Below are 24,023 nucleotides of genomic sequence, written 5' to 3'. Positions count from 1 at the left end.
AATCTATGGGTGGTGCAAAGTATTTTGTTACGTTCATAGATGATTTTTGACGAAAAGTTTGGGCTTATCCCATTAAGCTGAAATCCGATGTCTTGGCTGTGTTTCAGAGATGGTTTGCATTGGTTGAGAACCAGTCTAGGTATAGGCTAAAATGCCTAAGGACAGATAATGGGGGTGAGTATGTCTCCCGTGCTTTTGACCAGTTATGTGATGAGAGGGGTATTAAGCGTCAATTGACCGCCCCCTACATCCCCCCCATAATGGTTTGGCTGAGCGGATGAATAGAACCATCCAGGAGCATGTACGCAGTATGCTTAGCCATGTAGGCCTACCACAAAGCTTTTGGGCTGAGGCAGTTAGTACAGCTGTGCATGTCATAAACAGATCACTCTTTAGTGGTTTGGATTTCCAGGTTGTAAAGGAGGTATGGACTGGAAAATCTCCCTCTTATGCACATCTTCGTGTCTTTGGATGTGAGGCATTTTGCCATGTGCCCAGGGACAAGAGAAGTAAGCTGGATCCCAAGAGTGTCAAATGCATTTTCCTTGGTTATGGGGATGCAGGCGAGATGGGTTACCGTCTTTGGGATCCGCAGGCGCGGAAAGTCATCCGCAGTCATGATGTAGTCTTCCATGAAGACAAAACACATATGCAGCCTGAGAGAGTTGTTGAGATCCGCAGGGTCATATTTCAGGAGGAACCGAGAGCTCCCGCACAACTAGTTGGATAGCCTACAGTTGTACCAGATGCTCATGGTCAGGGTGTTGGACAGGCAGCAGAGCCTGTCGTGAGATGGTCAACTAGAGACAGACGTCCACCTGATAGATTTCAGCCCTCGATGCGTTATGTCTTGGTTACAGATGCAGGAGAGCCTTTCACCTATGATGAGGCTATGCCCAGGGATGACAATCACTCCTGGGAGAGGGCTATGCAATCTGAGATGGACTCCATGCATAAGAATGACACTTGGGATTTGGTTTCCTTGCCTACGGGCAAGAAGGCTTTGCCATGCAAGTGGGTGTACAAGCTAAAAAGTACCCCTGGACACCCCAAGCTGGCATACAAGGCTAGATTGGTAGCAAAGGGTTTTAAGCAGGAGCATGGTGTGGACTTTGACGAGGTCTTTTCTCCTGTGGTTAAGATGACCACCTTGCACTTAGTCTTGGCTTTGGTTGCTCAGCTTGACTTGGATTTATACCAGATGGATGTCAAGACAACTTTCTTACATGGGGACTTGCATGATGAGATTTATATGGAGCAGCCTAAGGGCTTTGCAGAACCTGGCAGGCAGCACCTAGTGTGCATATTGAAAAAAAGTCTTTATGGCTTGAAACAGGCACCTAGAGAGTGGTATCATAAGTTTGATGCCTTTATGCGGTCACATGGCTATAACCGAAGTGCTATGGATCCGTGTCTTTACACAAAGAGAGCCCGTGATGGTTCTTTATTGATTTTGGTACTCTATGTGGATGATATGCTGATAGCAGGGAAAGCTCATGATGAGGTAGATGCTCTTAAGGTTCAGCCCAAGAAGGGCTTTGAGATGAAAGATCTGGGACAGACCGCTCACATACTTGGTATGCGCATTAGACGCGATAGGCATCAAGGACTCCTCTACTTGTCACAGAGAGAGTACATTCATAAAGTCCTTGAGTGCTTCCGCATGGAGGACATAAAGCCTATTGGTTGTCCATTGCCTTCTTATGTGAAGGTATCACAGGCTGATTGTCCGCAGATAGATGAGAGAGGGCCGAGATGGCCAAGATTCCCTATGCATCCGCAGTGGGCAGTCTTATGTATGCCATGATAGCCACTCGTCCAGATATTGCCTTTGCAGTTGGTGTTGTGGCATGCTATATGGCTACACCTAGCAAGAAGCATTGGGATGCCGTGAAGGGTATCATGAGGTACCTGAAGGGCACTGTAGATATGTGCATATGCTATGGCAGCCAGGATACAGGAGTCGTGGGGTACACTGACTCTGATTATGCAGGACATGCAGATAGCAGAAAGTCCACTTTCGGCTATGTATTCACATATGTTGGAGGTGCTGTTTCTTGGATGTCTAGGGTGCAGAAATGCACGACCCTTTCTACTACAGAGGCCGAGTATGTTGCAGTCATTGAGGCTTGCAAGGAGGCCATTTGGTTGCTGACCTTGGTATTGATGCTATCCCTACACTGCATTCGGATTCTATGAGTGCTAGTCAGTTAGCCAAGAATATGGTCTTCCATGCGAAGACGAAACACATTGAGATCAGGTATCACTTCATACGTGGGGTCGTTGAGGACAAGTCTGTTGATCTTGTCAAGATCTCGACTGACCAGAATCCTGCACATCTGCTCACGAAAAGCCTCTCTACAGAGCACTTTACCTTCCTCAGGAGGTTGATAGGCGTGGGATGAGATGACGTCTTTTCTCATCCTGTTGTACATGTGTACATGTTGTAATGTCTTTTTTCTTTTTCTTTTCACTCCTCACTAGGGCAGATTCGCCTTTAAGTGGGAGGTTGTTGGGGGTAAAGGTGCCTCCGCCTAGATACTTGTGTATTACTACATTGACAGCCACCGCCACTGCACACTGCAGATGGCGGGCGCCCGTCACCGTCACTTTATTCTTTATTCTTTTAGTGACAGTTTGAATAAAGGAAGGCCCGATCACACATTGTGACTGCTGCAGTTTCCATTTCTAGTCTCTCACTTTCTTGCTCTTGCTCTCCAGCCATAGCTCTCGAGTCCAACCTTCGATCCGTCGCTCCCTTTCATGCCAAAATTGAGCAGAAGTTGATAGTGTATTCTAAGCTGCATGTATTGTTTGGTGGGAGGTTAGTTATTATTGATAATGTTCTTATTCCTACAATTATGTTTGTTGTGGTCGTGGTACCATTCGTCAAAAGCAAATGGAACTGGATAGAAAAGCTAATAAAACCATTAAATAAAGTTCTATATTGGGCAATATTTATGGATGAATCTAATCTTTATAACTTTATTAAAATACTATCTTCCATTAGTACTTTTCAAGTTTACAAATATATTTTATCATTTTGTAAATAGACATGCTTGCCATTATAATCGATATGAACATTACAATATTATGTTTTTATCAAATTAATAAATATCTAATATATATATATTTCAATAAGGCATAATATACTATTTTATTTTAGTTTTTTCAATCACTTTGAAAAAGAATGACACATATCAAATCTCATGTAACATAGAGAGCTCAATTGCTTTTCCAACCACATGATGTCTAAGAATTAAAATCTTTTTAAGAGACAAAATAAGCTATCCAAATATAATTGGATCAATACGGTATAAGCTTTATATCAAGTTTATGTGAGTTCAATAAGAGAGTTACAAATATGGTATAAGCTTTATATCGAGTTTATGTGAGTTCAATAAGAGAGTTACAAATATTTATAACATATATAGAACCACTAATTATTTTATTTAAAGGAAAGAAGAAAGAATATAACCGTTATATCCTCTAAGTTACTAAATTAGAAAGTTTCCAAATCCACACATATTTAGAGTTTATCCCTCCAACTGATGACTTTTGTTCACAGTTTCTTAACAACGAACGTAAACACTATGGTCCTTCTCTTACTAGTATGACCAATTTCTTTTTACACGTTCAGCTATTGACTGGTTTTTCTTTATTTTTTTTCTCATTCTTTTGAGTTAAAAAATTAAAAGAAAATTAATTTACTTTTTTTTCTTTTTTCTTCCCATTATTATTTTTATGATTAAGAAATGGGCAACTTAGCTAGAGGTATGAAAGTGTGAATAGCTAGCTCTTTTAAATAATGTCGCATTGCCTAATGGAAAAGAGCAAGAGGGAAAGTTCTGGATATCTCTTGACTTGGAACTTTGGAAGTCTTGTTTGATCTCTGTGCTATTATTCCATCTGCATTCTTGCTGATTTGGCGATGGCGGACAGCCTGGAGAAGCGGGCCAACGCTGCCTTCATCGACGAGGACTACGAGCGCGCAGTGGAGCTCTTCACGGAGGCCTTTGCTGCAGACCCCCAGAATGCCTCTCTTCTTGTTAGCAGGGCGCAGGCTCACATTAAGCTCGAGAACTACACAGGTCTATCTCAGAGATTCCTGTCGAGAGAGAGAGACACACACACACACACACACACACATATTGCACATCAATTTGGGTGTACTTATAGACCAGACTGCTTTTCGTAAATCAAATATTTCAAAATACACAAGAAGATTCGGACAAATTCCCACTACAATTCCAACATTGAGAATTGTGATAACATCGCGAGCTTCTGCAAGGGAGGGACTGCATACCTAGCCAGGTGGGGTTGGGGGCAGAGGGCTGCCGGTCCAGGGTGCCTTCCTAGCAGAATCTCATGATCTTAAACACTATAGGGTAAAACAAGGGAAAAGAGTCCCTTTTCCAACGAGGGAGAATGTCAAAAACTTATTGTGAATATGGATGTGAGCTATGCAACAATTTGACATCTAATTGGAATATATAATACTCGTAGAGATGTCAACTATTTAGGTGAAGTGCTTCTGGTTTGGGCTTACATTGTCATTCTCACAAATCACATCACTTATCAGTCTACACTGATGATGCGAATTACTTAGCCAAACATATAAGCTGAAAAACTTGCAAATTGCATTGTTCATCAGTGTTTGCATGGTATTATGCTTGCTGTAAAACGCTACAGTCTGGTCAATGAAGTACACTGGTCAATGAAATCGGAGGGATGAGTGTTATTATACTCTCCTCGGAATCATCAGCAAGAAGCATTGAAATCATAGACCATTCTTGTCCGACACAAGGTTCATCCACTAAGCCATACCACAAGGAGGAGCCCGAAGTCGAGTCTAGGTTCACATCATTAAAGCCTAAAAAGACCATTAAACCTCGGAAGAAGATTGTACATAAGAAAGAACCACTAAAGTCATATTTTGAAATATTACATATGTATGACTTTCAGCCTTTCTCCTCATTACAACTCTGATATTAATTGTTTGATTTATTTCCCGCGAGCAAGTGTTAGTCCATATAGCTTCTACTAAGTGCTCCTTTTCTGTCATAAAAAGGGGCATATTATGAGCAATTGTTGGAAGAAATATCCTGACAAAATGAAGTGCAATAAATGCAAAAAGACAGGGCATATCACCAGTGAGTGTCTCGGTGTTCGAGAAGTACCTAAGGAATTGGAGGTCAACTTTGCCTCCGAGTCCACAGGTGACCGACTCTTTTGAGTCTTGTAACACTCTACCTATAACATTTTTTTTGTAGCTTGATATAAAGGCATCTCATTGAGAATTAAGGGGAGGCATCCTATTTATCCAATGCCACCTGGCATTGAGGGGGAGGTGTTGAAAGATAAAGCATAGGAACTCTCCTTACATTGGAGAGGATAAGGGTAGCTAGGTGTAAATGGACTGGAGGACAGGGGAAAACCTAACCCTAACTCCAGTGGCTATATAAACAGCCTAAATTACACACTCAATGTAGAGGAGAGTGTACTAGTTGTACTTTGAGCAACAGACTAAACAAAATCTTGTTCTTGTTCTTGTGCTTGAGCTCTCTTTCTCCCTCTTGTGTACACTCTCTCATGCCTTCAACTCTGAGTTGCAACAGATCTATAAGGATCAAATCAATTTGAATCATTGAGCCAATACATCTTGATAATAGTTGATATATAAAAGGTTGGTTACATAGCATTTGAGCTCTATAGCAAAATTCCTCAATGTTCTAGATTTGACCTTCAGTTCATGGCCTTACTCAACTTTGTACTATTAGCATTGGTACATTTTATGGGTTTTATTGGTTGTATTTGAGCACTCATCCGGGCGCTTTAGTAGGCATTTGGGTGGCCTTTTGTGTTTGGCCTATTTGTCTCAAGCTTCTCCTTGTGGCCTATTTATAGATGCCTCCTCTTCACTCTCCTCATTCATTGTGCCTTCGCCTTTCGCATCTGTTGGAGAAAGGGAGACAAGAGGAACTTTGGTAGTTGCCATAGCTTGTGTGACTTGCACACATCTTCTCAGGCTTTGGTATATATTTCATCTTTGTGTCCTTGCTTTCTTGTTTATCTCTTTCAATGTTCAACAGATTGCTTGTTTTCACGTCGTTTCTCTTTCTGTTCTTGCTTTCTTGTTTATCTCTTTCAATGTTCAACAGATTGCTTGTTTTCATGTCGTTTCTCTTTCTTATATGATTTCAAACAACCAATAACTTGATGTTGATATGTATGCTTTTGCTGTTCTCGGTGCGATAGATTTAGTACATGCAATGTTTCCTAGTCTTCGTGTTACTATTCCTCGTGCCTCAATGGAGGGACTTACTGCTGTTGATGTGGCACTTGCTGGTGACACTTTCACACTCCATTTCCTATGAATTGCTATCTCACCCGCTTGTTAAGTAGCCATGGTTCTATGTGTCTCATTCTTGTGTGTACTATGATGAGTTGCTATCATTGTATATTTTATTATACTAATTACCTCACCAATGGTCTTAGAGAGGATGTTAGCATTTGTACATTTCATGGGTTTTATTGGCTCTCTTGTGGCTGCCACTCCTCAAGACTTGATGGATACAAGTTTATTAACATCAAGTGATATTATCAATTACAAGATGACAAGTGTTTGTTGAAAATGACAAGTGGAGGGGCACCTTTCTTCAAAATGACACGTGATCTTTTAGATGCCAAATGTCACTTTTCTAGAGAAAGAAGCTTCCAAACGTTCTACTCTAAAAATCTCTCAAATGGTTAAGAATTTGAGGTAGTTGCTAAATACAAAATTATTCCTTGCGAATTTCAAAGCCATTGATGTGAATAGAATTTTCATTTGAGCAACTTTCAAAAATAGTAATCTCCTAAATTTTAGAAGTTGCTAAATTTAGCTTTTGGAGAGCTTTATTATATAGGTTTACTGGTTCATGGTTTGTTTCTTCAATCATGAGCTTCTGGTTTCACTTTCTGAAACGACTCATTATATGGATTTGTAGTTAATGTGACTATCTAAGTGTAAAAGGCTTAGTCATCTAAGCTTTCTGGTTAATTTGACCGCCCAACTAAACTTTTAATTTCTCTTGGGCATCCCTCAATGACGACCCAAGTATAATTATTGGGCGTTCTAGCCATTGGCCACCCTTAAATAGAAAGATGAACATTTAATCATATTTTAGAATACTTAAATAATACAAATTTCAAAGTACATGAGCATCAAATTAATTTGGAATCATTGAGCCAATATGTCTTAGTAACAATTGATATACAGAAGGTTTGTTACAGTGGGAGAGGAAGAGAGGGATATCTCCGTCTCTTGGTGATGTAGCGGAAATGAAGGGGGAAATTAGTAGATGATGCCGAATCCGCAATTTGTCTTTGCCTTCTCTGATGAGCAGGGCCTTAATTTCTTTGAGATTATGTGCTCTGATCATGTCAAAATAATAGGTATGCTTTGATACCATGTCAAAATAAACAACAATGTAGAGAGACAGTAGGGTTTGCGGGGAGTATCATAGAGTGTGTATGCCAAACACTGAGAGAGAAGAGAAACTCAGAAACACAAGAACACGATGATGATGCATTGAATCATGCTATAAGAAGAAAAGTTGATATAACAGAGCTGAAGCTCAAAGGATAGCTGCATTGTTCTATCTGAATCAGGCAGTAGCACCTGCGTGAATTTGCACAATGAAGGGAGCAAAACACAATCCTCCTTTTAGTGGGCTATTGAAGTAATCATTGGAAGGTGAAAGACAATTGTCGAGGGAGTGAACTGCAGTCCTCTGATGCCATGGAGATGTGGAAGATAATCACTAGTTGTCAAGGGAGCGAACCATAGTCCTCTGATGCTGGGGAGTGTTTTGGGCAGCAAAACGCAAATCCGAGAGTGTCGGAGATGTCAAACGTAGGGAGAGCAGCCTAAATGCTGATACCAGGTGGATAATGATGACGCCAAATGATGGAGGATGAACCGGGCTGCAAAATCACAAGTCCTAGCAGCCTATGTGATAGATGAGTGACACCAGGTGGTGGAGGAGGAGCTAGGCTGCAAAAATGTAGGTCCCAGTAGCCTTTGAGATAGATGAGTAATGAAATCACTAACGCTAGGTGATGTAGACTGTCGCCAATGGCTAGGTTGCTGACGCCAAGCTGGAGAATTGAGACAATGATGCCACACAAGGAGAAGACCTCCAAATTGAAAAATGCAAGTGAAGGTGGAGCTTGAAGAAGAAGGGTGCTAATGTTAAGTAGATGATGGTGACGCCAAGTGGAAGATGCCCCAAATGCAACGCTTGATGATGGAACAAGGCACTTGAAGTAGAAGAGGAAGGGTGAAGGCAGGCATGAGCTATGAATTGCAATGTTCTCTTGAAGGGGTGTAAGGGTAGTGAAAAGGGCTGGTGAGAGAAGGGAAGTGGTGGTGACCGAAAAAGGTGGTGAAGAATGACTAAAGAGAGAGTGGTGGAATGAATGAAGTGATTGCCTATTTATAGGCACAAGCTATCTAGGGTGGTGCACCACTGTGTGGGGGCCCACTGAAAAAGTGGCCAAAATGTGGACACAGGTTCATTTTTGGGGTTGTCAGTGCGAAACCTGAATGAAGTGTGGAAACTGAAGAAGTGGTTTCTCAACGCGTTCGCCTAAAGTTTGTGTCTTCATCAAACAACTTTGCAAAGATTTTGACCAAGGCAGTCAATTGATAGGTGCTTTAGTATTTACTACCCAGGATTGGCTTGGGTACACCCTCATCTAACAAACTTTGCAAAGATTTTGACCAAGGCAGTCAATTGATAGGTGCTTTAGTATTTACTACCAAGGATTGGCTTGGGTATACCCTCATCTACTTCTTTAGATTGATAAGAAGAGGGTGCTTCCCTCTAGCTTTCCCTTCTAGATTGAGAGGTGGCGGCTTTCTTCTCTCGATGGTGAGACAGGGTGGTGTTTATAGTTCAGTTTGAGACATTATGTATATTGTACTTTGTATCATCATCTGTATAACCAACATTACCATGATCGTAAAAGGGCAATTGGGCTAGTGAACAATTTCCTTGAGAGGAACTTATCCAAGTGGCATCGTTGCATAGAATTTTGCATGAGTATGATCATACTTGCATTGCCTCTTGCATAACACTAGTGCATCGGCATTCTACTCTTGTAAACATGTATATGTGTGCATTTATCCCTGTTTAGTCTTGGGATGATTGACTCTTGATTCACCATATTTCTGGCATTACACATGGTAGTCTCCAAGGGCAGTCTCCCTTGCTTGCTTGCTTCGCTTACCTAGCTTGCTTTCCAAACTTCTTTTTTCCCTCTCTACATACCCACCATATTTGTGTCACACACTTAGCCTATTCCTCGGTCATTGACATTCAATAGTGGTAGGGATAGTCTTGTGTGTTTTGTGGATGTCTTGGGATTGATCATCTCTTTCTCCCTTTGGGGCACTGTTATCCCATCGACTAAAAACTTTTGGAAAACCCTCACTTAATGTTAAATCTTTTAAAAATCAAAACAAAAGCCCTCAAAAAAGAAAGTCCATTGTGGTAAGATCACCATTGCCTCTATAGGCTTAGTAGGTCATTGGGCACCGACATGCACCCTTTGCCCAATGTTGTGGCTGCTTTGGGTGGGGCACCTTGGAGAAAAGAAAAGAACAAAGGCTTGGACTTGTTTGCAGTCCCTTTCTGATTTCACACCATTTCTAGGTGTGTATAATTAGGAACTTAATCCAATATCACCTAGACTAAGAACATAATGCTGGAATTACCTATGACTATTTAGGCTCATTAGAATCATGGTGCACAAACACAATATCACTTACGCACTAGGCATAGGGCACATTGCACTTTGGGAGGGGAGCATCATTCCAAGGGGTTGATGAGAGAGGAGCTATTGACTAAGTGATTACGAGTACTAAGCTGGCTTCAAATCATCTTACCAAGCATTATTCAAGAGTCCACGAAGATCAACAAGCTGAGAGGAGTTTTGGCATGAGAGGGGGTGTTGAGCTAACAATAGCCTTCATTAAACGGCCCCAAATCTCAAGTTAATTAATGAATTTAAACCATTTCTTTTAAACAGATGTGGTTCAAGAGAGTTTCAGTGTGTTGGTTTAGAGCATTTCTTTACAAATTCTTGTGTATGAAGAAATTGCAGTTGATCTGAAGGGTTTGCCCATCCTCATTTGTTTTGGCGTGCATGTGAGAGTTCAAGGACCGATTTGTGCCCAATTTTTAGTCAAATCAAGGGGCAAATTGATTCTAGTTGCAGCTGGTCATTTGTGACAGCCGGTTGTATTGGGTTTGAAGAGAGAGAGATGAGCCTATATCTCCATGTACTTCAAATTAGAGCAATATGATCTAAAGAAATACCGCAAGGGATGTTGGTTGTTGGGCCCAATCGAGTGTTGGCTGTCCAATATTTAAGTGTAAAATGTTCATTTCACATTTGTGAATTTATTGCTTGTTGTAATTAAAGTTAATCAGATCATTTAACACCTTGTCCAAGAAGGAAGTCTGGTTTTAGGGGGCACTTGGTTTTTTTTTTTGGGGGTGGGGGTGTAGTTTGGGTCATAAGGAGTAGGTCATAGTCACAATGCATGATTGATATTTAGAGCATGTTTGCTTGTAAATTTAGAATTGTCTTCGTTAATGCTAATGCTAGAAGGGGGACAACCCGCCGCGCCCGGGGGGGGGGGGGGGGGCGGGCAGCGGTGTAGTTTGGTGGAGGAGTAGGTCATGGGCACAACTCATGGTTGATGTTTAGAGCATGTTCACCTGTAAATTTAGAACAGTTTTTTTAATGCCCAATTCTAGAGATTGACATTTCAAAGTTTAAAAAAACTGTTACATCTTTGTTCTTAATTCATAAACATTAAAACACTGTTGGATTGTTGCAAGCAACACATAGGATTGAGCAAAATGTGAGCTCTTAATTATATTGTAGAATATTGGCTACATTGCTCCAGTTGTACTAGGAGGGAGTGAATTTACGTTTTTTCTTTGTTTGGGGAAGGGGAGTGGGAAGAGGGAGCAGCTGACAGGGAGGCAAGAGGTGCTAAACTCAGGGACATGAGTCTTGTGAAATGGCCACAACACACTGATTTTGATCCTCTTATGGGCATTCACTTCTTTTCTGTGTAATTTATAAATACTTAGTCAAAGGATCACATGGTACACTATTTTAGCACTATGATGAGGTGTAACACAAACCACTCTCATTAAAAGTTATTGGTGAGCTGTTCTCAGTCGTACTACTCAAATGTTTGCTTGTTCTAGGCCAAGTGTTCCCTATAATTTCTGATGTGTCCACCTCCTGCTGTTTAAAAATCACAACTCAACCTGAACTATTGTGATCAAGCAGATGCTGTTTCAGATGCCACCAAAGCAATAGAGTTGGATCCATCTCTCTCAAAAGCCTACTTACGGAAAGGGTAGGACTGCTGTTATTGGCTGAATATGTTGATTAATGATTCTTCACATACTTGTGCACTTGAACTTAACTGCTTTTTCTAAACAGCGTTGCGTGCTTTTCACTTGAGGAATATGAGACGGCAAAAGCTGCATTTCTAGCTGCTTTGGAGCATGAACCTTCAAACTCACAATACAAAAATTGGATTCAAAAATGTAATGCTGCATTGGCTGGTAAGTTTCTTGTTGTTTTGCACCTTATAAATTAGAAAGGTCTGTTTACACGTTCAAGTTTCTAGGGTACAGGAAAGTTGTCAAAGTCCATATGAAGCAGAAATAGATTGTAATGAGAATGAAAAGGGGCTTAGTGGAGTGATCAAGAAAAGGGGGCATAATAGATGATCTTTGTGAAACACGAGAAGTGAACAAGAAGGGAGAGGAGAGAGTAAAGAGGGATATATTATAACGTGTCTTTGTTGCATTACTTTCAACATGCACTAAAATAAAAATGTTGTAATAATCACCATAGATGTGCTTTTCAACTTCCATCCTTCTAGTTGATGGGCCTTATATTTTGGTAAGAGGTGCTTCAATTTCATTCGTGCAATTTTGTTCCAATGTGAAAATTTATTACTGGCTTGCTTAGCCAGATCCAAGCACAGTCGTTAGAGAGGGAAAGAAAAGAAAGTTTATAGTTAATATTGATGGGAGAGAAATGAAAAGAGAGGGTTAGGATTCATGATTTCCATACCAGCTAGAAAACTCTGTTTTGAACCTGTGAAGCTTGTTGAATGAAATGTATATCTTGGGTTTGGCTCCCAGGTTTGTCTTGTGTGGCCGTAATGTTTCAATCAGAGCTGTTAGCTTATCATAAGCAGAAATTATGGATAAAAGCAATAGAAATAGTAGAAATAGACTCAGCTTCAATTGAGCTCAAAAAGAGATCAGGATATCTGAACACTCTGGTTGTGTACGGTTATGTCATCTGGATGCTCGTGAGACAGAGTTGTTCCGAGTCCCCAGCAACTGTCGCTCGCTTCTCATTGGAAGAGTCAAGCTGTGTAGGTTGTGGCTCTAGCTGTAGAAACAAGATGTTGCTTCTGTGAATACAAGGAAGAGGGTGTCAGAGTGCTGTGTTGCGGAAGCATGTGCTCAGATCAATTGAATGTGCTGAACACGGAGAGAGAGAGAGAGAGAGAGAGAGAGAGAGAGAGAGAGAGCAGAACACTGAAAGAGAGCAGAACACTGAATAAAGGAACGAAATGCTAGGTACAAGGCTGTGCAGGTAGAGACAGATCAAAGTTGGAAGACCCCACTCTCTGTGCACACTGACAGCACATTGGACAAACATAAGGCTTGCTTGGTAGCCAAAGGTTTTGCTCAAAAGGCCAAGTTTAGGCTTTCCCTCTGCTCCACAGACGGCCATGACTTGCACTGTGCTTGCCTTAGTCAACCATTTCCAGTGGCCTGTCTACCATCTAGATATGAAATCAGCCTTCCTAGGTTCTTTTTTTTGGATGGTACGATGTACAAGTTGAAGAAGACTCTGTACAGCCTTAAACATGCTCTATTGACACTTTCCTGAGGGAGAAGTTGGCATATTGAAAGAATGCCTCCTATCCAAATCTATGCATAACTTCAGCTGAAGGGTGAACCTCGTTCGTGCTCAATGTGGATGACCTCCTATTGACAGGTGACCATGCCTGGATGATTCAGCAGACCAAGAACACCCTTCATGAGCACTTTGAGATGAGAAAAATGGGCCTTTTACATTTCTTTTTTGAGTTAGGACTCATGAGATATGGCAACCAAGGAGGGGATCTCTTTCTTTTTCTTTCGTAAAAGGTAATTGTATTAATTATGAAAGAAAAGGTACAAGGTTACATGATTACAAGATACACGATGGCTCTAAGCCACTGTGTGTGAACTTGTCTGTACAAAACACGGACTGAGATACACAAGTCACGGCAAAGACACAGAGGAAATTGCCCTATGCCAGGGAAGCAAGTCTTCCCGAGGGAGCAAGTCAGAGTGCCGAATGAGATCTATTATTGCCTATGCCAGGGAAGCAAGTCTTCCCGAGGGAGCAAGTCAGAGTGCCGAATGAGATCTATTTGCCTCTCTCTCTCTCTCTCTCTCTCTCTCTCTCTCTCTCTCTCGGTAATGAGTAATTATATTAACTATGAAAAATAGTACAAGATTACAAAGTACAGAGTGGCTCTAGGCCATTATACATGAACCAGATATAAAGGATTCAACAAGTGCAAAGGGACAAGAGTGCAAATGGAGCCCCGGGCCTAGAGACAAAAAGGATGAAGAGTGTTGATGGGATTTGGCCGCATGAGCGTGGGCGTTTGCTGTCAATTCTCCAATACAACACCTTCAAAGAAGTCTCCTAGCACATTGAAGGAGTTGGGCCGTTGATGTTCAGTCCATAAGGAGGAAGGCCTGTCCACAAGGTGGGAAGTAGAGCCTAGATACTTACGATTCCAAGGTGTGATGACTTGACCAACAACATCAAAAGCCAATTGGGCTAGAGCATTGTGAGCACGTTGGTGTGATTGTTGTCGTTTTGTGGCTGAGGATCCTTGGGGACAATAGAAACTCAAACAGGGGATGCATCAATACACTTGCTTGGCAATGCAAAGAAGTCTAAAGGGGGTCTTGCGGTGAAAAAGAACGAGCAGGTACATAGGGCATAGGGTATGAAGAAATGCTCTAAACACAAAAAAACATAAAACCAATCATACGATAAAGCATAGACAAATAACATAGAACACAGTTAGGGTTAAGGTAGCTCAAAGATAGTGAACACAATGAATAATGAAGTGAATGACTACTAAATATACAATGCTCATGCAATGAATACACTATGTAGGAATGCTAGACCTTAAACTTTCGTATCTCTGGGATCAAGGCAAAGGTTATGAGCTGGAGAGAGTGCCGTACTCCAAAACAGATCCTGAAACGCACCAAGGTAACCTTCCTGTGTCAAATACTAGCAAATGGAGCTAGAGAGGCTGGATCTAATGCAGATAGGTAGTGAGGAGAGGGAAAGACTAAAAACACAACTGTCTCAGGAGAGAGAAAAATTGGGTGACAGCAGATGTGTGCAAATGTAGCCACTAGGAGCCAAGCAACAAGCAGAAGATAAAGAAAAAACCAAACGCAAATGCCAGATGACCAGGCAGCAACTAGAGAGTGATAATGACAACTCCAAGAGGTGGTGATAACACCAAACGCAGATCCAACAGGTGGCAATAGCTCCAAGGTACCATACGACAGCTCCATGGTGAAGACAATAGCTAGCAGGTAGAGACGGAGATTAGAATTAGGTGCCAAATAGTAGCATACAACAAAGGAAAGGTTTGACCTTGATGTCCTCTGCTAACAAGGTGTGGGCAACAATGATATGACTCTTGAAACCTACAAAAACGAGATTGAGAGAGAGTGGTAGGTTGCATGCCTATTTATAGAAACTTTGGGGCATCCAAATTGGGGTTTGGCATGTGGGACATAATTACTTTCTAGGATCAAGTTTCTTTTTAAAATAATAAGGTTTTTTCATTAATTAAGTGTGTTTTGGGGCTATTTAAGTCAGACTAATGCATTTTTAGCTTAATACTCTCTCTCAAGGCCCAAAACTGAGCCATGAGAAAGAAACCCTTTTGTTTATTTTCTGTTACCCCAAGAAATCTCACACCAAAGCAACCAGGGCATTGAGCAAAGGGTACATGTCGACTGCCTAATGACTTACCAAGACTACAGAGGCAATGGCTATCTTACTAGGGGAGCCCAAGTGATGACCCCAGAGAGGCCAGGGTATCAGACTGAGCGTACTCGTCGGTTGTCCAAGGGCCTATCAAGTCTTGTAAAGGCAGATGAAATCAACAATGGAATTTTTTTAAAAAAAGGGCTTGTTTTAGTTCGTAACAAGATTGAGTATTAAGTGATAGTTTCAGATCAATGTTTATCCCATTGAGTCATTGTGCCTCAAAGTATAGGAAATAAGGATGGATAGCCCTACTACCTTCATAAACACACTATTAGGATACGTGTCTAGGGATTACTTAAGGATGTATGTGTGTGTCAATCATATGGAGAAGAGAGACAAGCAATACAACATGTTAGTAAGCAAGATAAGCAAAGCCAGTATGCAAGTATAGGGAAAAACTCTCTTAGAAGACTGCCATATGCAATGCCACGAGTATGGTAGATCTAGAGTCAATTACTCCAAGGGTGATTGAAAAGAGATAAATGTGCATAAATGCATGTTTACATGAATAGAATGCCAATGCGTGGGGTAAGGCAAAGGAAGATGCAAGTTTTTATTCTCATGTAAAATGCGATGCAATGATGTTGCTCGGATAGTGCCCTTGCAGACAAATTATTTACTTGCGTAAGCGCTCTTTTATAATATCATCCTAACAATGTGAACGAAGTTACAATTGTCCATAATGTACAATACAGAGGAAATAAATGTCTGAGAGTGAAAAAAAGTCTAAGCATCATCACTATCACTATTAAGAGAAGAAAACTGTCCCCTCTTGAACTAGAAAGAGAAATAAGAGGGAAGCACCCACTCGTCAATTTGAAAAAGTAGAGGGTATTTCCAAGCCGATCCGTGCTAGAAGGTACTCTAGAACTAGCTTGTTGACTGCTTGGTCAAAATATTTGCAAAATTGTCACTGGAAGGCATAAACTCCACACGAATAATGCCTAGCTTGACTTGTCCTTTGGTGATGTGGAAGCAAACTGCCATGTGCCGTGTCGGAGGTGCGATGATCAGATTATCCGCAAGGGCAATGGCACTCTGGTTGTTGCAGTAGACAATGGTAGGCGCCTTACAAGAAAACTGAAGTGCGGCCAGCAAGTTCTTAAAAAAGATAACCTCAGTGGTACCATTAAAGAGAGCTATGTACTCTGTCACGACCGTGGAAGCCACCACCATCTCCTACTTACAACTAGCCCAAGAGATGAATGTTGTGCCCAAGATATAGAGGTAGCTGTCGTGGAAACGTTAGGTGTCAGGATCTCTCCCCCAATCAGAATTAGTGTACCCCTATAAGCACAAACCATGGCTATAAGTTAGTCCATAATTATAATTACACCTTAAACATCTTGACACACAAAGACGAGCAATCCAATGAGACACTCTAGGTGCATTAAAATACTAACTAAGCAAACTAATTGAGTATGCAAGATCTAGCCTAGACTCTAGTTTGTATCAACCAAAGTTGTTTCCCTACATTAGAGTAATACGTGTGAGCATCAAAAGGCTGACTTGAGGTATCCTTATGCAGATGTACAATGGGATCAAGACGTGTTGCCCTAGCCGTGTCTGATCAGTGCAATATTGTTCCACTAATTTTAGGGCGTACTTATGTTTTGTGACAAAAAGGTACTTCCCTTGGATCGAACAATCTCCATCCCCGTGAAATAAGACAACAAACCTAAATCGATAATCTCGAATGTAGCGTAAAGTCTTGCCTTGATTTCTACTATGGTTGCAAAATTTGAGCCAGTGAGGAGTATCATGAACGTACAACAAGATATAGCTAACCCTTATGCTTGTGGTGTACACATATAGATTTGGATAATAGGGGATAGAATGGTATCCATGAGTCTGTAAAAAGTTGTCCATCATATGGTACCAAGACCTCGGTGCTTGCTTTTAGCTCATAAAGAGCTTTCCACCAGCAAAATACATTGTCATTCCGATCAGCATAAGAAAAGCTGGGAGGTTGCTCCACATAGACTTTCTTCTCCAGATAACCGTTCAAAAACGCACTTTTGACGTCCATTTGATAGATCAACTAATCGTGGTGAGTGCAACCAACAGGCAAAATGATGTCAACTGAGCGGTAGGTATGAAGGTTTTTTCATAGCCAATGCTATGCTTTTGCCAGAATCTTGCACTATAAGGCAAGCTTTGTATTTGTCTAAAGTACTGTCAGCCTTTATCTTGGTCCTAAAAATCCACTTAGTCTTGATGACTGGCTTGTAGCAAGGACGATCCATCAATGTCCAACTCCCATTTCCATTGATACTATCCAGTTTCTTTCCCATGGCCTCATGCCACTAAGGGTCTTGAGAGCCTCTTCCCAATTGTCCAGCTCGAAATGTGCAATGTAATCAACTGTAAACAACGATGCGTATGAAGCTTGAGGGACAAGTTGAGTAGACCTTCTACTGCTCTTCAGAGTGGGATTCAATGGAAGGATTCTCGAATCTCGCATGGTTTGTTGGAGTCAATGAGGTAATGGGCCTCTTAGATTGGGCCTAGGAGCTAAAGTATTTGCAAGAAGGTCAAGAGCCGCGGTAGTAGATCCGGCTCAAAAGACTCGATCTCAAGTGAGGTGAGTGGAGGTGAGGACACAAGAGTCTAGTGCAGAAGACTACATGACGTTCCTCTCATCAAAGATGACATCCCTCCTAACAAACACCTTGTTCATCAAAGGATTGAATAAACAGTAAGCTTTCACTTCAAAAGAATAGCCCACAAAGATCAAGAGATCAGCTCGAGGGGTGAGCTTTCCTTTCTTATCATTCGAGGTGTACGTATAAGCACACCACTACCGAAGACTGTGAAGAGAGAGACAACAGATTGAGAACGAAAAAATGCGTTGTACAGAGTCTTTTAGGAATCACCATAGTTAGACATCGGTTAAGGATGTATACCGAAGTGTTAACAGCCTCAACCCAAAGTCACTCATCTCGGAGCTCTACTGTGCGTAGCATAGAATGTGCCATATTCAGGACTTTTCCGTTTCTACGCTCTACGACTCCATTTTGTGCAAGGTAGTGTCAGAAGTGGTGCAGCAATGGAAGCATAAACAACATGCTGAAATAAATTGCTGAAACACAAGACAAGAAAAATAAACACAAATACAGATGAGAACTCAGATGTAAGCCCGAGAAACAGAATCCATATTGAACACGAGACAACCGCATATAACAGTGAGTCACTGGCTGTGTGGGCATCTTGGCACCAGCTCCTCTCTTCTCAGAAGAATCCACAAATGATGGCTGAAGTACACAAGAAGAGGAGCCCTAGTAATATATAGGCATAAAATGGGGGGAGCATTAAATGTAGTCGGCTAGCATTAAATGCCGGCCAGTCCACCACCAAGATGCCTCGGAGAGTATTTGACGTCGATGTCGAGCATAACACCACCACCTGAAAATAGAGAAAAATCATAGCAGTTCTCTGTGTTATGTCACCTATGTCACTCTGGACATACAAGACCAATCTACCAAACATGTCTCTGAACATGTAACCATGGAATCCCAGTCTTCGGCCAAAACCGCCAAAGTGTCCTCTCATATGGGCTCCAGACGAAAGCCTCCCGCTCTCTGTCAAGTAACCAACCCATCATGAACCTGGATGTCAATCCTAGCTCCAAGATTTGTATCTGCCAGACTTCACGCGATGCGTCAAGGATGTCCCTCTCTGGATCCTGTGCATCTGTATAGACATATAGATGAGGCACGACTGCCCCATCTCACCACCCTCTCACACTCCCTCTTTGGCATTGGAGAGTCGTGAGGGATGTCCGCATTGCCTTCACTAGAAAGCAGCTGAGGAAGGGGCCACTAAGCCCTTCCCACGATCTGAAGAAGAGGATCCCTTCCGCGCCTTGGACTTTATCTTGGCTGGAGGATCGGGATCAGAATCTGAGGCAGATGACTCGTCGGAGGAGTCCGCATCCCGCTTCGTCTTCTGCTCTTGGTTCTTCGTGGAAGCCACTAACTCTTTGCAGTCCTTCCTTAAATGACCTTTCTTGCCACAGTGATAACACTGGGCCTTCGACTTCTTCATCTTCGAACCCCTCTCTGAAGCTGCAAAAGCCTCACCTGAACCTCCATAATGTGACGGAAGCCTCCCTTGTAGTCGCAAAGTAGCCTCATGCTCAAGTAGCATGGAGGACATGCGAAGAAAACTGACAAGAGTCGTAGATGTCTACGCCCGTAAAGCATTCGCCACTCCATCAAATTCTCAAGGAAGCTTGTAGAGTACCGTACCAACAAGATGTGCCTTTGATAGGGCAGAGTGCATAGGACGAAGCTGGTCCAGGAGTTGGGTAACACGAAGTAGGAAGGATTGAATCGTATCTTTGGATTCAAACTTCAGTTGTTGGAGCTGGCTATAGAGAGTAAGGGCCCTCACGGTGGAAGGAGCCTCGTACATTAACTGCAAATTCGACCATACATCTGCAGTTGTCGTACAGGAGGTGACTGCGGTAGGACTTCTTTGGAAATGCATCGAAGTAATGCTGAATAAGCACGGGCATCATCCGAATCCCATGTAAGAACTGCCTCCTCATGGTTGTCTTCATCAAAATCAGATGGAACAGGAGAAGGTTGTTGAGGACGTGCCATAGCTCCGTTAACCACGTACCATAATCGCTTCTGAATAAACCAAGCCTTCATCACTGCACTCCACGTGTAATAATCAGGTTCACGGAGCTTGTCATCAGTGGATGTGCATGGAGGAGCCATCTGGAGAGGATTTAGAAAAAAAATAGAGAAAAGAAGGGATTAGGAGAGGGAACACAGCCAAACCATGAGCACAGACTGCTAAAAAACAAGAGTTCACATGCAGGATAACCCAAAAACTGATCAAAATGGGCCAAGATCTGCTGCACAAAGTCAAAAAAATCAGTTCAAAGCTGCCAGAAACAGCAAAAACGGCCTGTTCTGCTAGTCGCCCAGCCCAAAATAGTTCTGAAAACAACAAAACGCAGGCTGCACACTGCATAAACAGGTGTAGGGAATTGTTGCCAACAGCTTGATGATGAAAACACAGGCAGCAGGAGGTGTTGGACAGCAGGCGATGGCAAATCTGCAGAAAACGCAGGTCAAATAGGTCGCCTATATGGAGCAGCAGCCGCCTGATCAGCAAGATGGAAAACAGTCTTGAAATCAGCAATAAAACACAGCAAAAACACAAAACCTGAAAACTGATACTATGTTAGAAGTGGTGCAGCAATGGAAGCATAAACAACATGCTGAAACAAACTGCTGAAACACAAGACAAGAAAAATAAACACAAATACAGATGATAACTCAGATGTATGCCCGGGAAACGGGATCCATATTGAACACAAGACAGCAGCTTACAACAGTGAGTCACTGGCTGTGTGGGCACCCTGGCACCAGCTCCTCTCTCCTCAGAAGAATCCACAAATGATGGCTGAAGTACACAAGAGGAGGAGGAGCCCTAGCAATATATAGGCATAAAATGGGGGGAGCATTAAATGCAGTCGGCCCAGCATTAAATGCTCCCAGCCCCAAAAATGGGCACCAAAAAATGCCAGAAAAAATACTCCCACAGCTCCTGCAGCACAGACTTACCCTGAGCTGACTAATTTGCTAACAGGTAGTTGGTAGAGGTGAGTTGGCGTATACCTTGCTTTTAACTTAGAGAAATCATGGGAGGTAAACTCGCCTCTAGAATTGCTCCTCATAGTATCCATACAATGAACAGTCTACCAATAGTACCCAAGCAATGAAATAAGTGAAAACATCGAACTTGTGCTTGAGGAAGTACACCCACATGTATCTAGAGAAATTATTCACTATAGAAAAGTACATCACGCCATTCAAGGTAGCAATGGGTGTGGGACCACAAAAATCTACATGAATGAGCATAAGGGGTTTCGCAGCACAAGTGATAGACTACCGAGGAAAGGGTATACGATGCTACTTACCTAGTTGACATCCTTTACATACCTATCAAGATAGTTTTAGATATGGAAGGCCCTCAACCACCCCTTAATGCAATAACTCTTAAAGAAAGTTGTAGCCAAGATATCCTAAGCGAAAATGCCAAAGATAAAGTCCATGGGCTCTTGTGTGGCGGAAAAGGCTGGAAGTGATGGAACTCCAAATCATTGGCAGTAGGCTTGATAAGAAAATGGGTCATGTGGTAAAGGCCATTAGGCTGTGTCTTGGCACGAGCAATTACTAAACCAATTTGAGAGTCTAGGGCCTTAACTGTGGTCGCTGTGAAGAAAACTGCTCGCCCCAATTGGCAAAGCTATTGAATGGACAACAAGTTTACGCCAAGCTGGGAGACATGATAGACATCATCCAGTGAGGCTAGATTCGGACCCTAGTTCGTAGCAAAACTGATGAAACCCTAGGCTTGAATCTTGACTGAGAAGTTATTTCCTACACGGACTCTCTTGGCTATAGGGACTCGGGAAATGAAAATATCCTCTATAGGATGAGTGTGGCTCCATTGTCCACAAGCCGAATAGGGGAGGATATGCTCGGCTATAATGAGTGGGCTCCTGCAGGCTTCTCATCAAGAGGCAACTTGTAGATGTGAACAAGACTTACATTCGATGTCTCTAAGGAGACGATGTGGGCTTCTACAGACCAGTCAAACAAACCTTTTGGAGTTAAGTAGTTTGCCAACTGTGATGGCTGATTGGTGGTAGTGTGGGTTTGGCCTCACCATTGCCCCTGCTAGGGGTTGCCACCACCCTGCTTCCCTTGTGGGGGGTTACCCAACTAGGGTGCGGGGTTCGGATTCTTGGATTTTGGTTGTGTGTCTCTTGCCTTAGATTGAAACTTGTCATCATAATGGCCGTCTTCTGACAATGTTGACAATACCTATTATTCTTAGGTACATTCTATCATCTAGGCTTGAAAGTTGATTGTGTGGTTCCTTGGGATTCACTAGCCTTGTTTTGATTTTGATTTGAATTTTGTTTGCCCTTGCCTTGTTGACTCTTGTGAGAAATTGCAATGAGAGCCCCCTCTATCAAGGACATGTTATAAAATTGATCGAAACAACCGTGCATAACGCAACAGTCGACACTCAAACTCATATAATGTGGGCATTTGAGGCTATGAAATCATTTGTTGTAGAAAATGAAAATATTTCTTGGCAACTTATTAAGGAACAAAGTAACCTAATTGTCAGAGGACTTAGGAGCCCTAGTGGTTGAGAACTCAACAAGGAGATGCCGATACTCAACCAACTTGACTTTCAAGTCATCCTTGATTGTGATATTAAAGTTTTGGAGCTCATGATACAAATTGATGCGACGGGTCCTATCTCAAGCCACATAGTGGTCATTTAAGTGTGCCCAACGCTTGGATGCTAAGTTGAAATGCTCAAGCTAAGAGTGAAACTCATGCAATAAGCCCTACATAAGCTCGACAATAGTGGAGACATCACAAGGCTTTCCTGAGGAACGACCTTGTATGAAACATGTTGGTGTAAAGTCCTTTCGGGTGTAAAGTCCCTTAATTTCCGTGTGTATAAACATATACTTGTGTGATTGTATTCTTTGTGTACCGTGACTTGCTGGTACACTCATCTTGGAATTCTCTCTCTCACTCTCAACCCTACTCTTGCTCCATTTCTGTCTTGCATTCCATTGTGTACTCATCCCAACAAAGTGGTATCAGAGCTGCGGCAAGAGTGTGTGCGCTACCCAAGGACAATGCGAATTAGTTTCAGCTCACATGCTCAAAGAAACATCAAGTGGCAGTGTTTCAGATTCGTTTTTTGCTTAGATAGGCCAGGGGCAACTTTCCAGGCCAGCGTCGTAGCAGACATGTGCAGTGTGGCAGCAGGCAATCAGTCTCCCAGGCAAGCGACAGGTCAATTTCGACTAGGTGAGGGAATTGATAGCGTTTCCAGGCAGGCAACGGGCTAACAAAGACCACGCGATAGCAGGCGACTGCTCATGGCAGGTCAACGGCTTTCGTCATGTTTCGGCAGTTTCTTTTTTGTCGTCATATTTTTATTAATTTCTGCAAGCAGCCCCCTTCTCGCTGACAGGGGTTGGCACGCATAAGCACAATTCTCGGATTTGTGCATATTTATGTCCGAAAATTTTGGGGTTTTCCCAGATTTGATGCTGTTCATGCATAACTGTGACATTGGACACGGAAATTGTAGAAATTGTGCACATTGGCCAATTTTGGGGCTTTTCATGTATCAGTGAAATTTTGCTAAGCTAAGCTGAATTTATTGACATTGGTGCACATTTGGACTCCAGAAAATTGGGGCTTTTGTAGAAGTTTGCAAAATTTGCTAGTTTTATGCTCTTGGGAATATGTATTAATGCATTTTGAGCAAATTGGCTAATGAAATTTTGGGGCTTTTGCTGAAATTTGTGGATTTTGGCAAAATTGATGTGTGAAAGGCACATTGGGGACATTGTTGAAGCAATCTTGGTGCTGTAAAATTCGAGCTTATTATCTCCCACTTGTGAGATTTTGAAGAAATTGCAGAGAATTTTGGTGTTTTTGTGTATCAGAAGTGCTTTTGGGCACATATGTATGCAGCACACATGTTGGGCAGCTCCTATTGAGTTAATGTATTGCCGAATATCCATGGTATAGTAGTCTTAGTAATCATTTGCAGATCTGGGATTGTTGCAAATGTATTTTTGGTGATATTGCTGAAATGGGAGTCACCTTGCAGCGGTGTATGCATTGAATGTATGTTGAAATCTCAGTTATATTGATGAAAGTCATCCTTTCTATTGTTGTACATGTATTTGGATCAAATCTTGCTCTTATTTTCTGAAAGTTTGGGCTGAAATTAGCTGAATATTCAGCATGTTATTTACTGTCATAAAATATAGAATT

The 24,023-nt window shown here is 42.0% G+C and overlaps 1 protein-coding gene across 1 annotated transcript in view; it reads left to right on the top strand.

The window, feature by feature from the left end:
* Window positions 1-3,806: 3,806 nt before the first annotated feature.
* Window positions 3,807-24,023, top strand: part of SGT1A (phosphatase-like protein) — a 71,465-nt gene continuing 51,248 nt past the window's right edge. Inside the window, exons 1-3 of the mRNA XM_087691409.1 lie at window positions 3,807-4,091; window positions 11,359-11,428; window positions 11,515-11,639. Of these exons, the coding sequence (XP_087547535.1) occupies window positions 3,932-4,091; window positions 11,359-11,428; window positions 11,515-11,639 (355 nt within the window). The 5' untranslated portion in view covers window positions 3,807-3,931. The remainder of the gene's footprint in view (window positions 4,092-11,358; window positions 11,429-11,514; window positions 11,640-24,023) is intronic.

The sequence above is a fragment of the Lygodium microphyllum genome, chromosome 13, assembly GCF_053477565.2.
Source record: "Lygodium microphyllum isolate KBCC chromosome 13, Lygodium_microphyllum_v1.1.10, whole genome shotgun sequence".
NCBI lineage: Eukaryota > Viridiplantae > Streptophyta > Polypodiopsida > Schizaeales > Lygodiaceae > Lygodium > Lygodium microphyllum.
The sequence above is the reverse complement of the archived record's forward strand: the minus strand, read 5'-3'. Positions and strand labels throughout refer to the sequence as shown.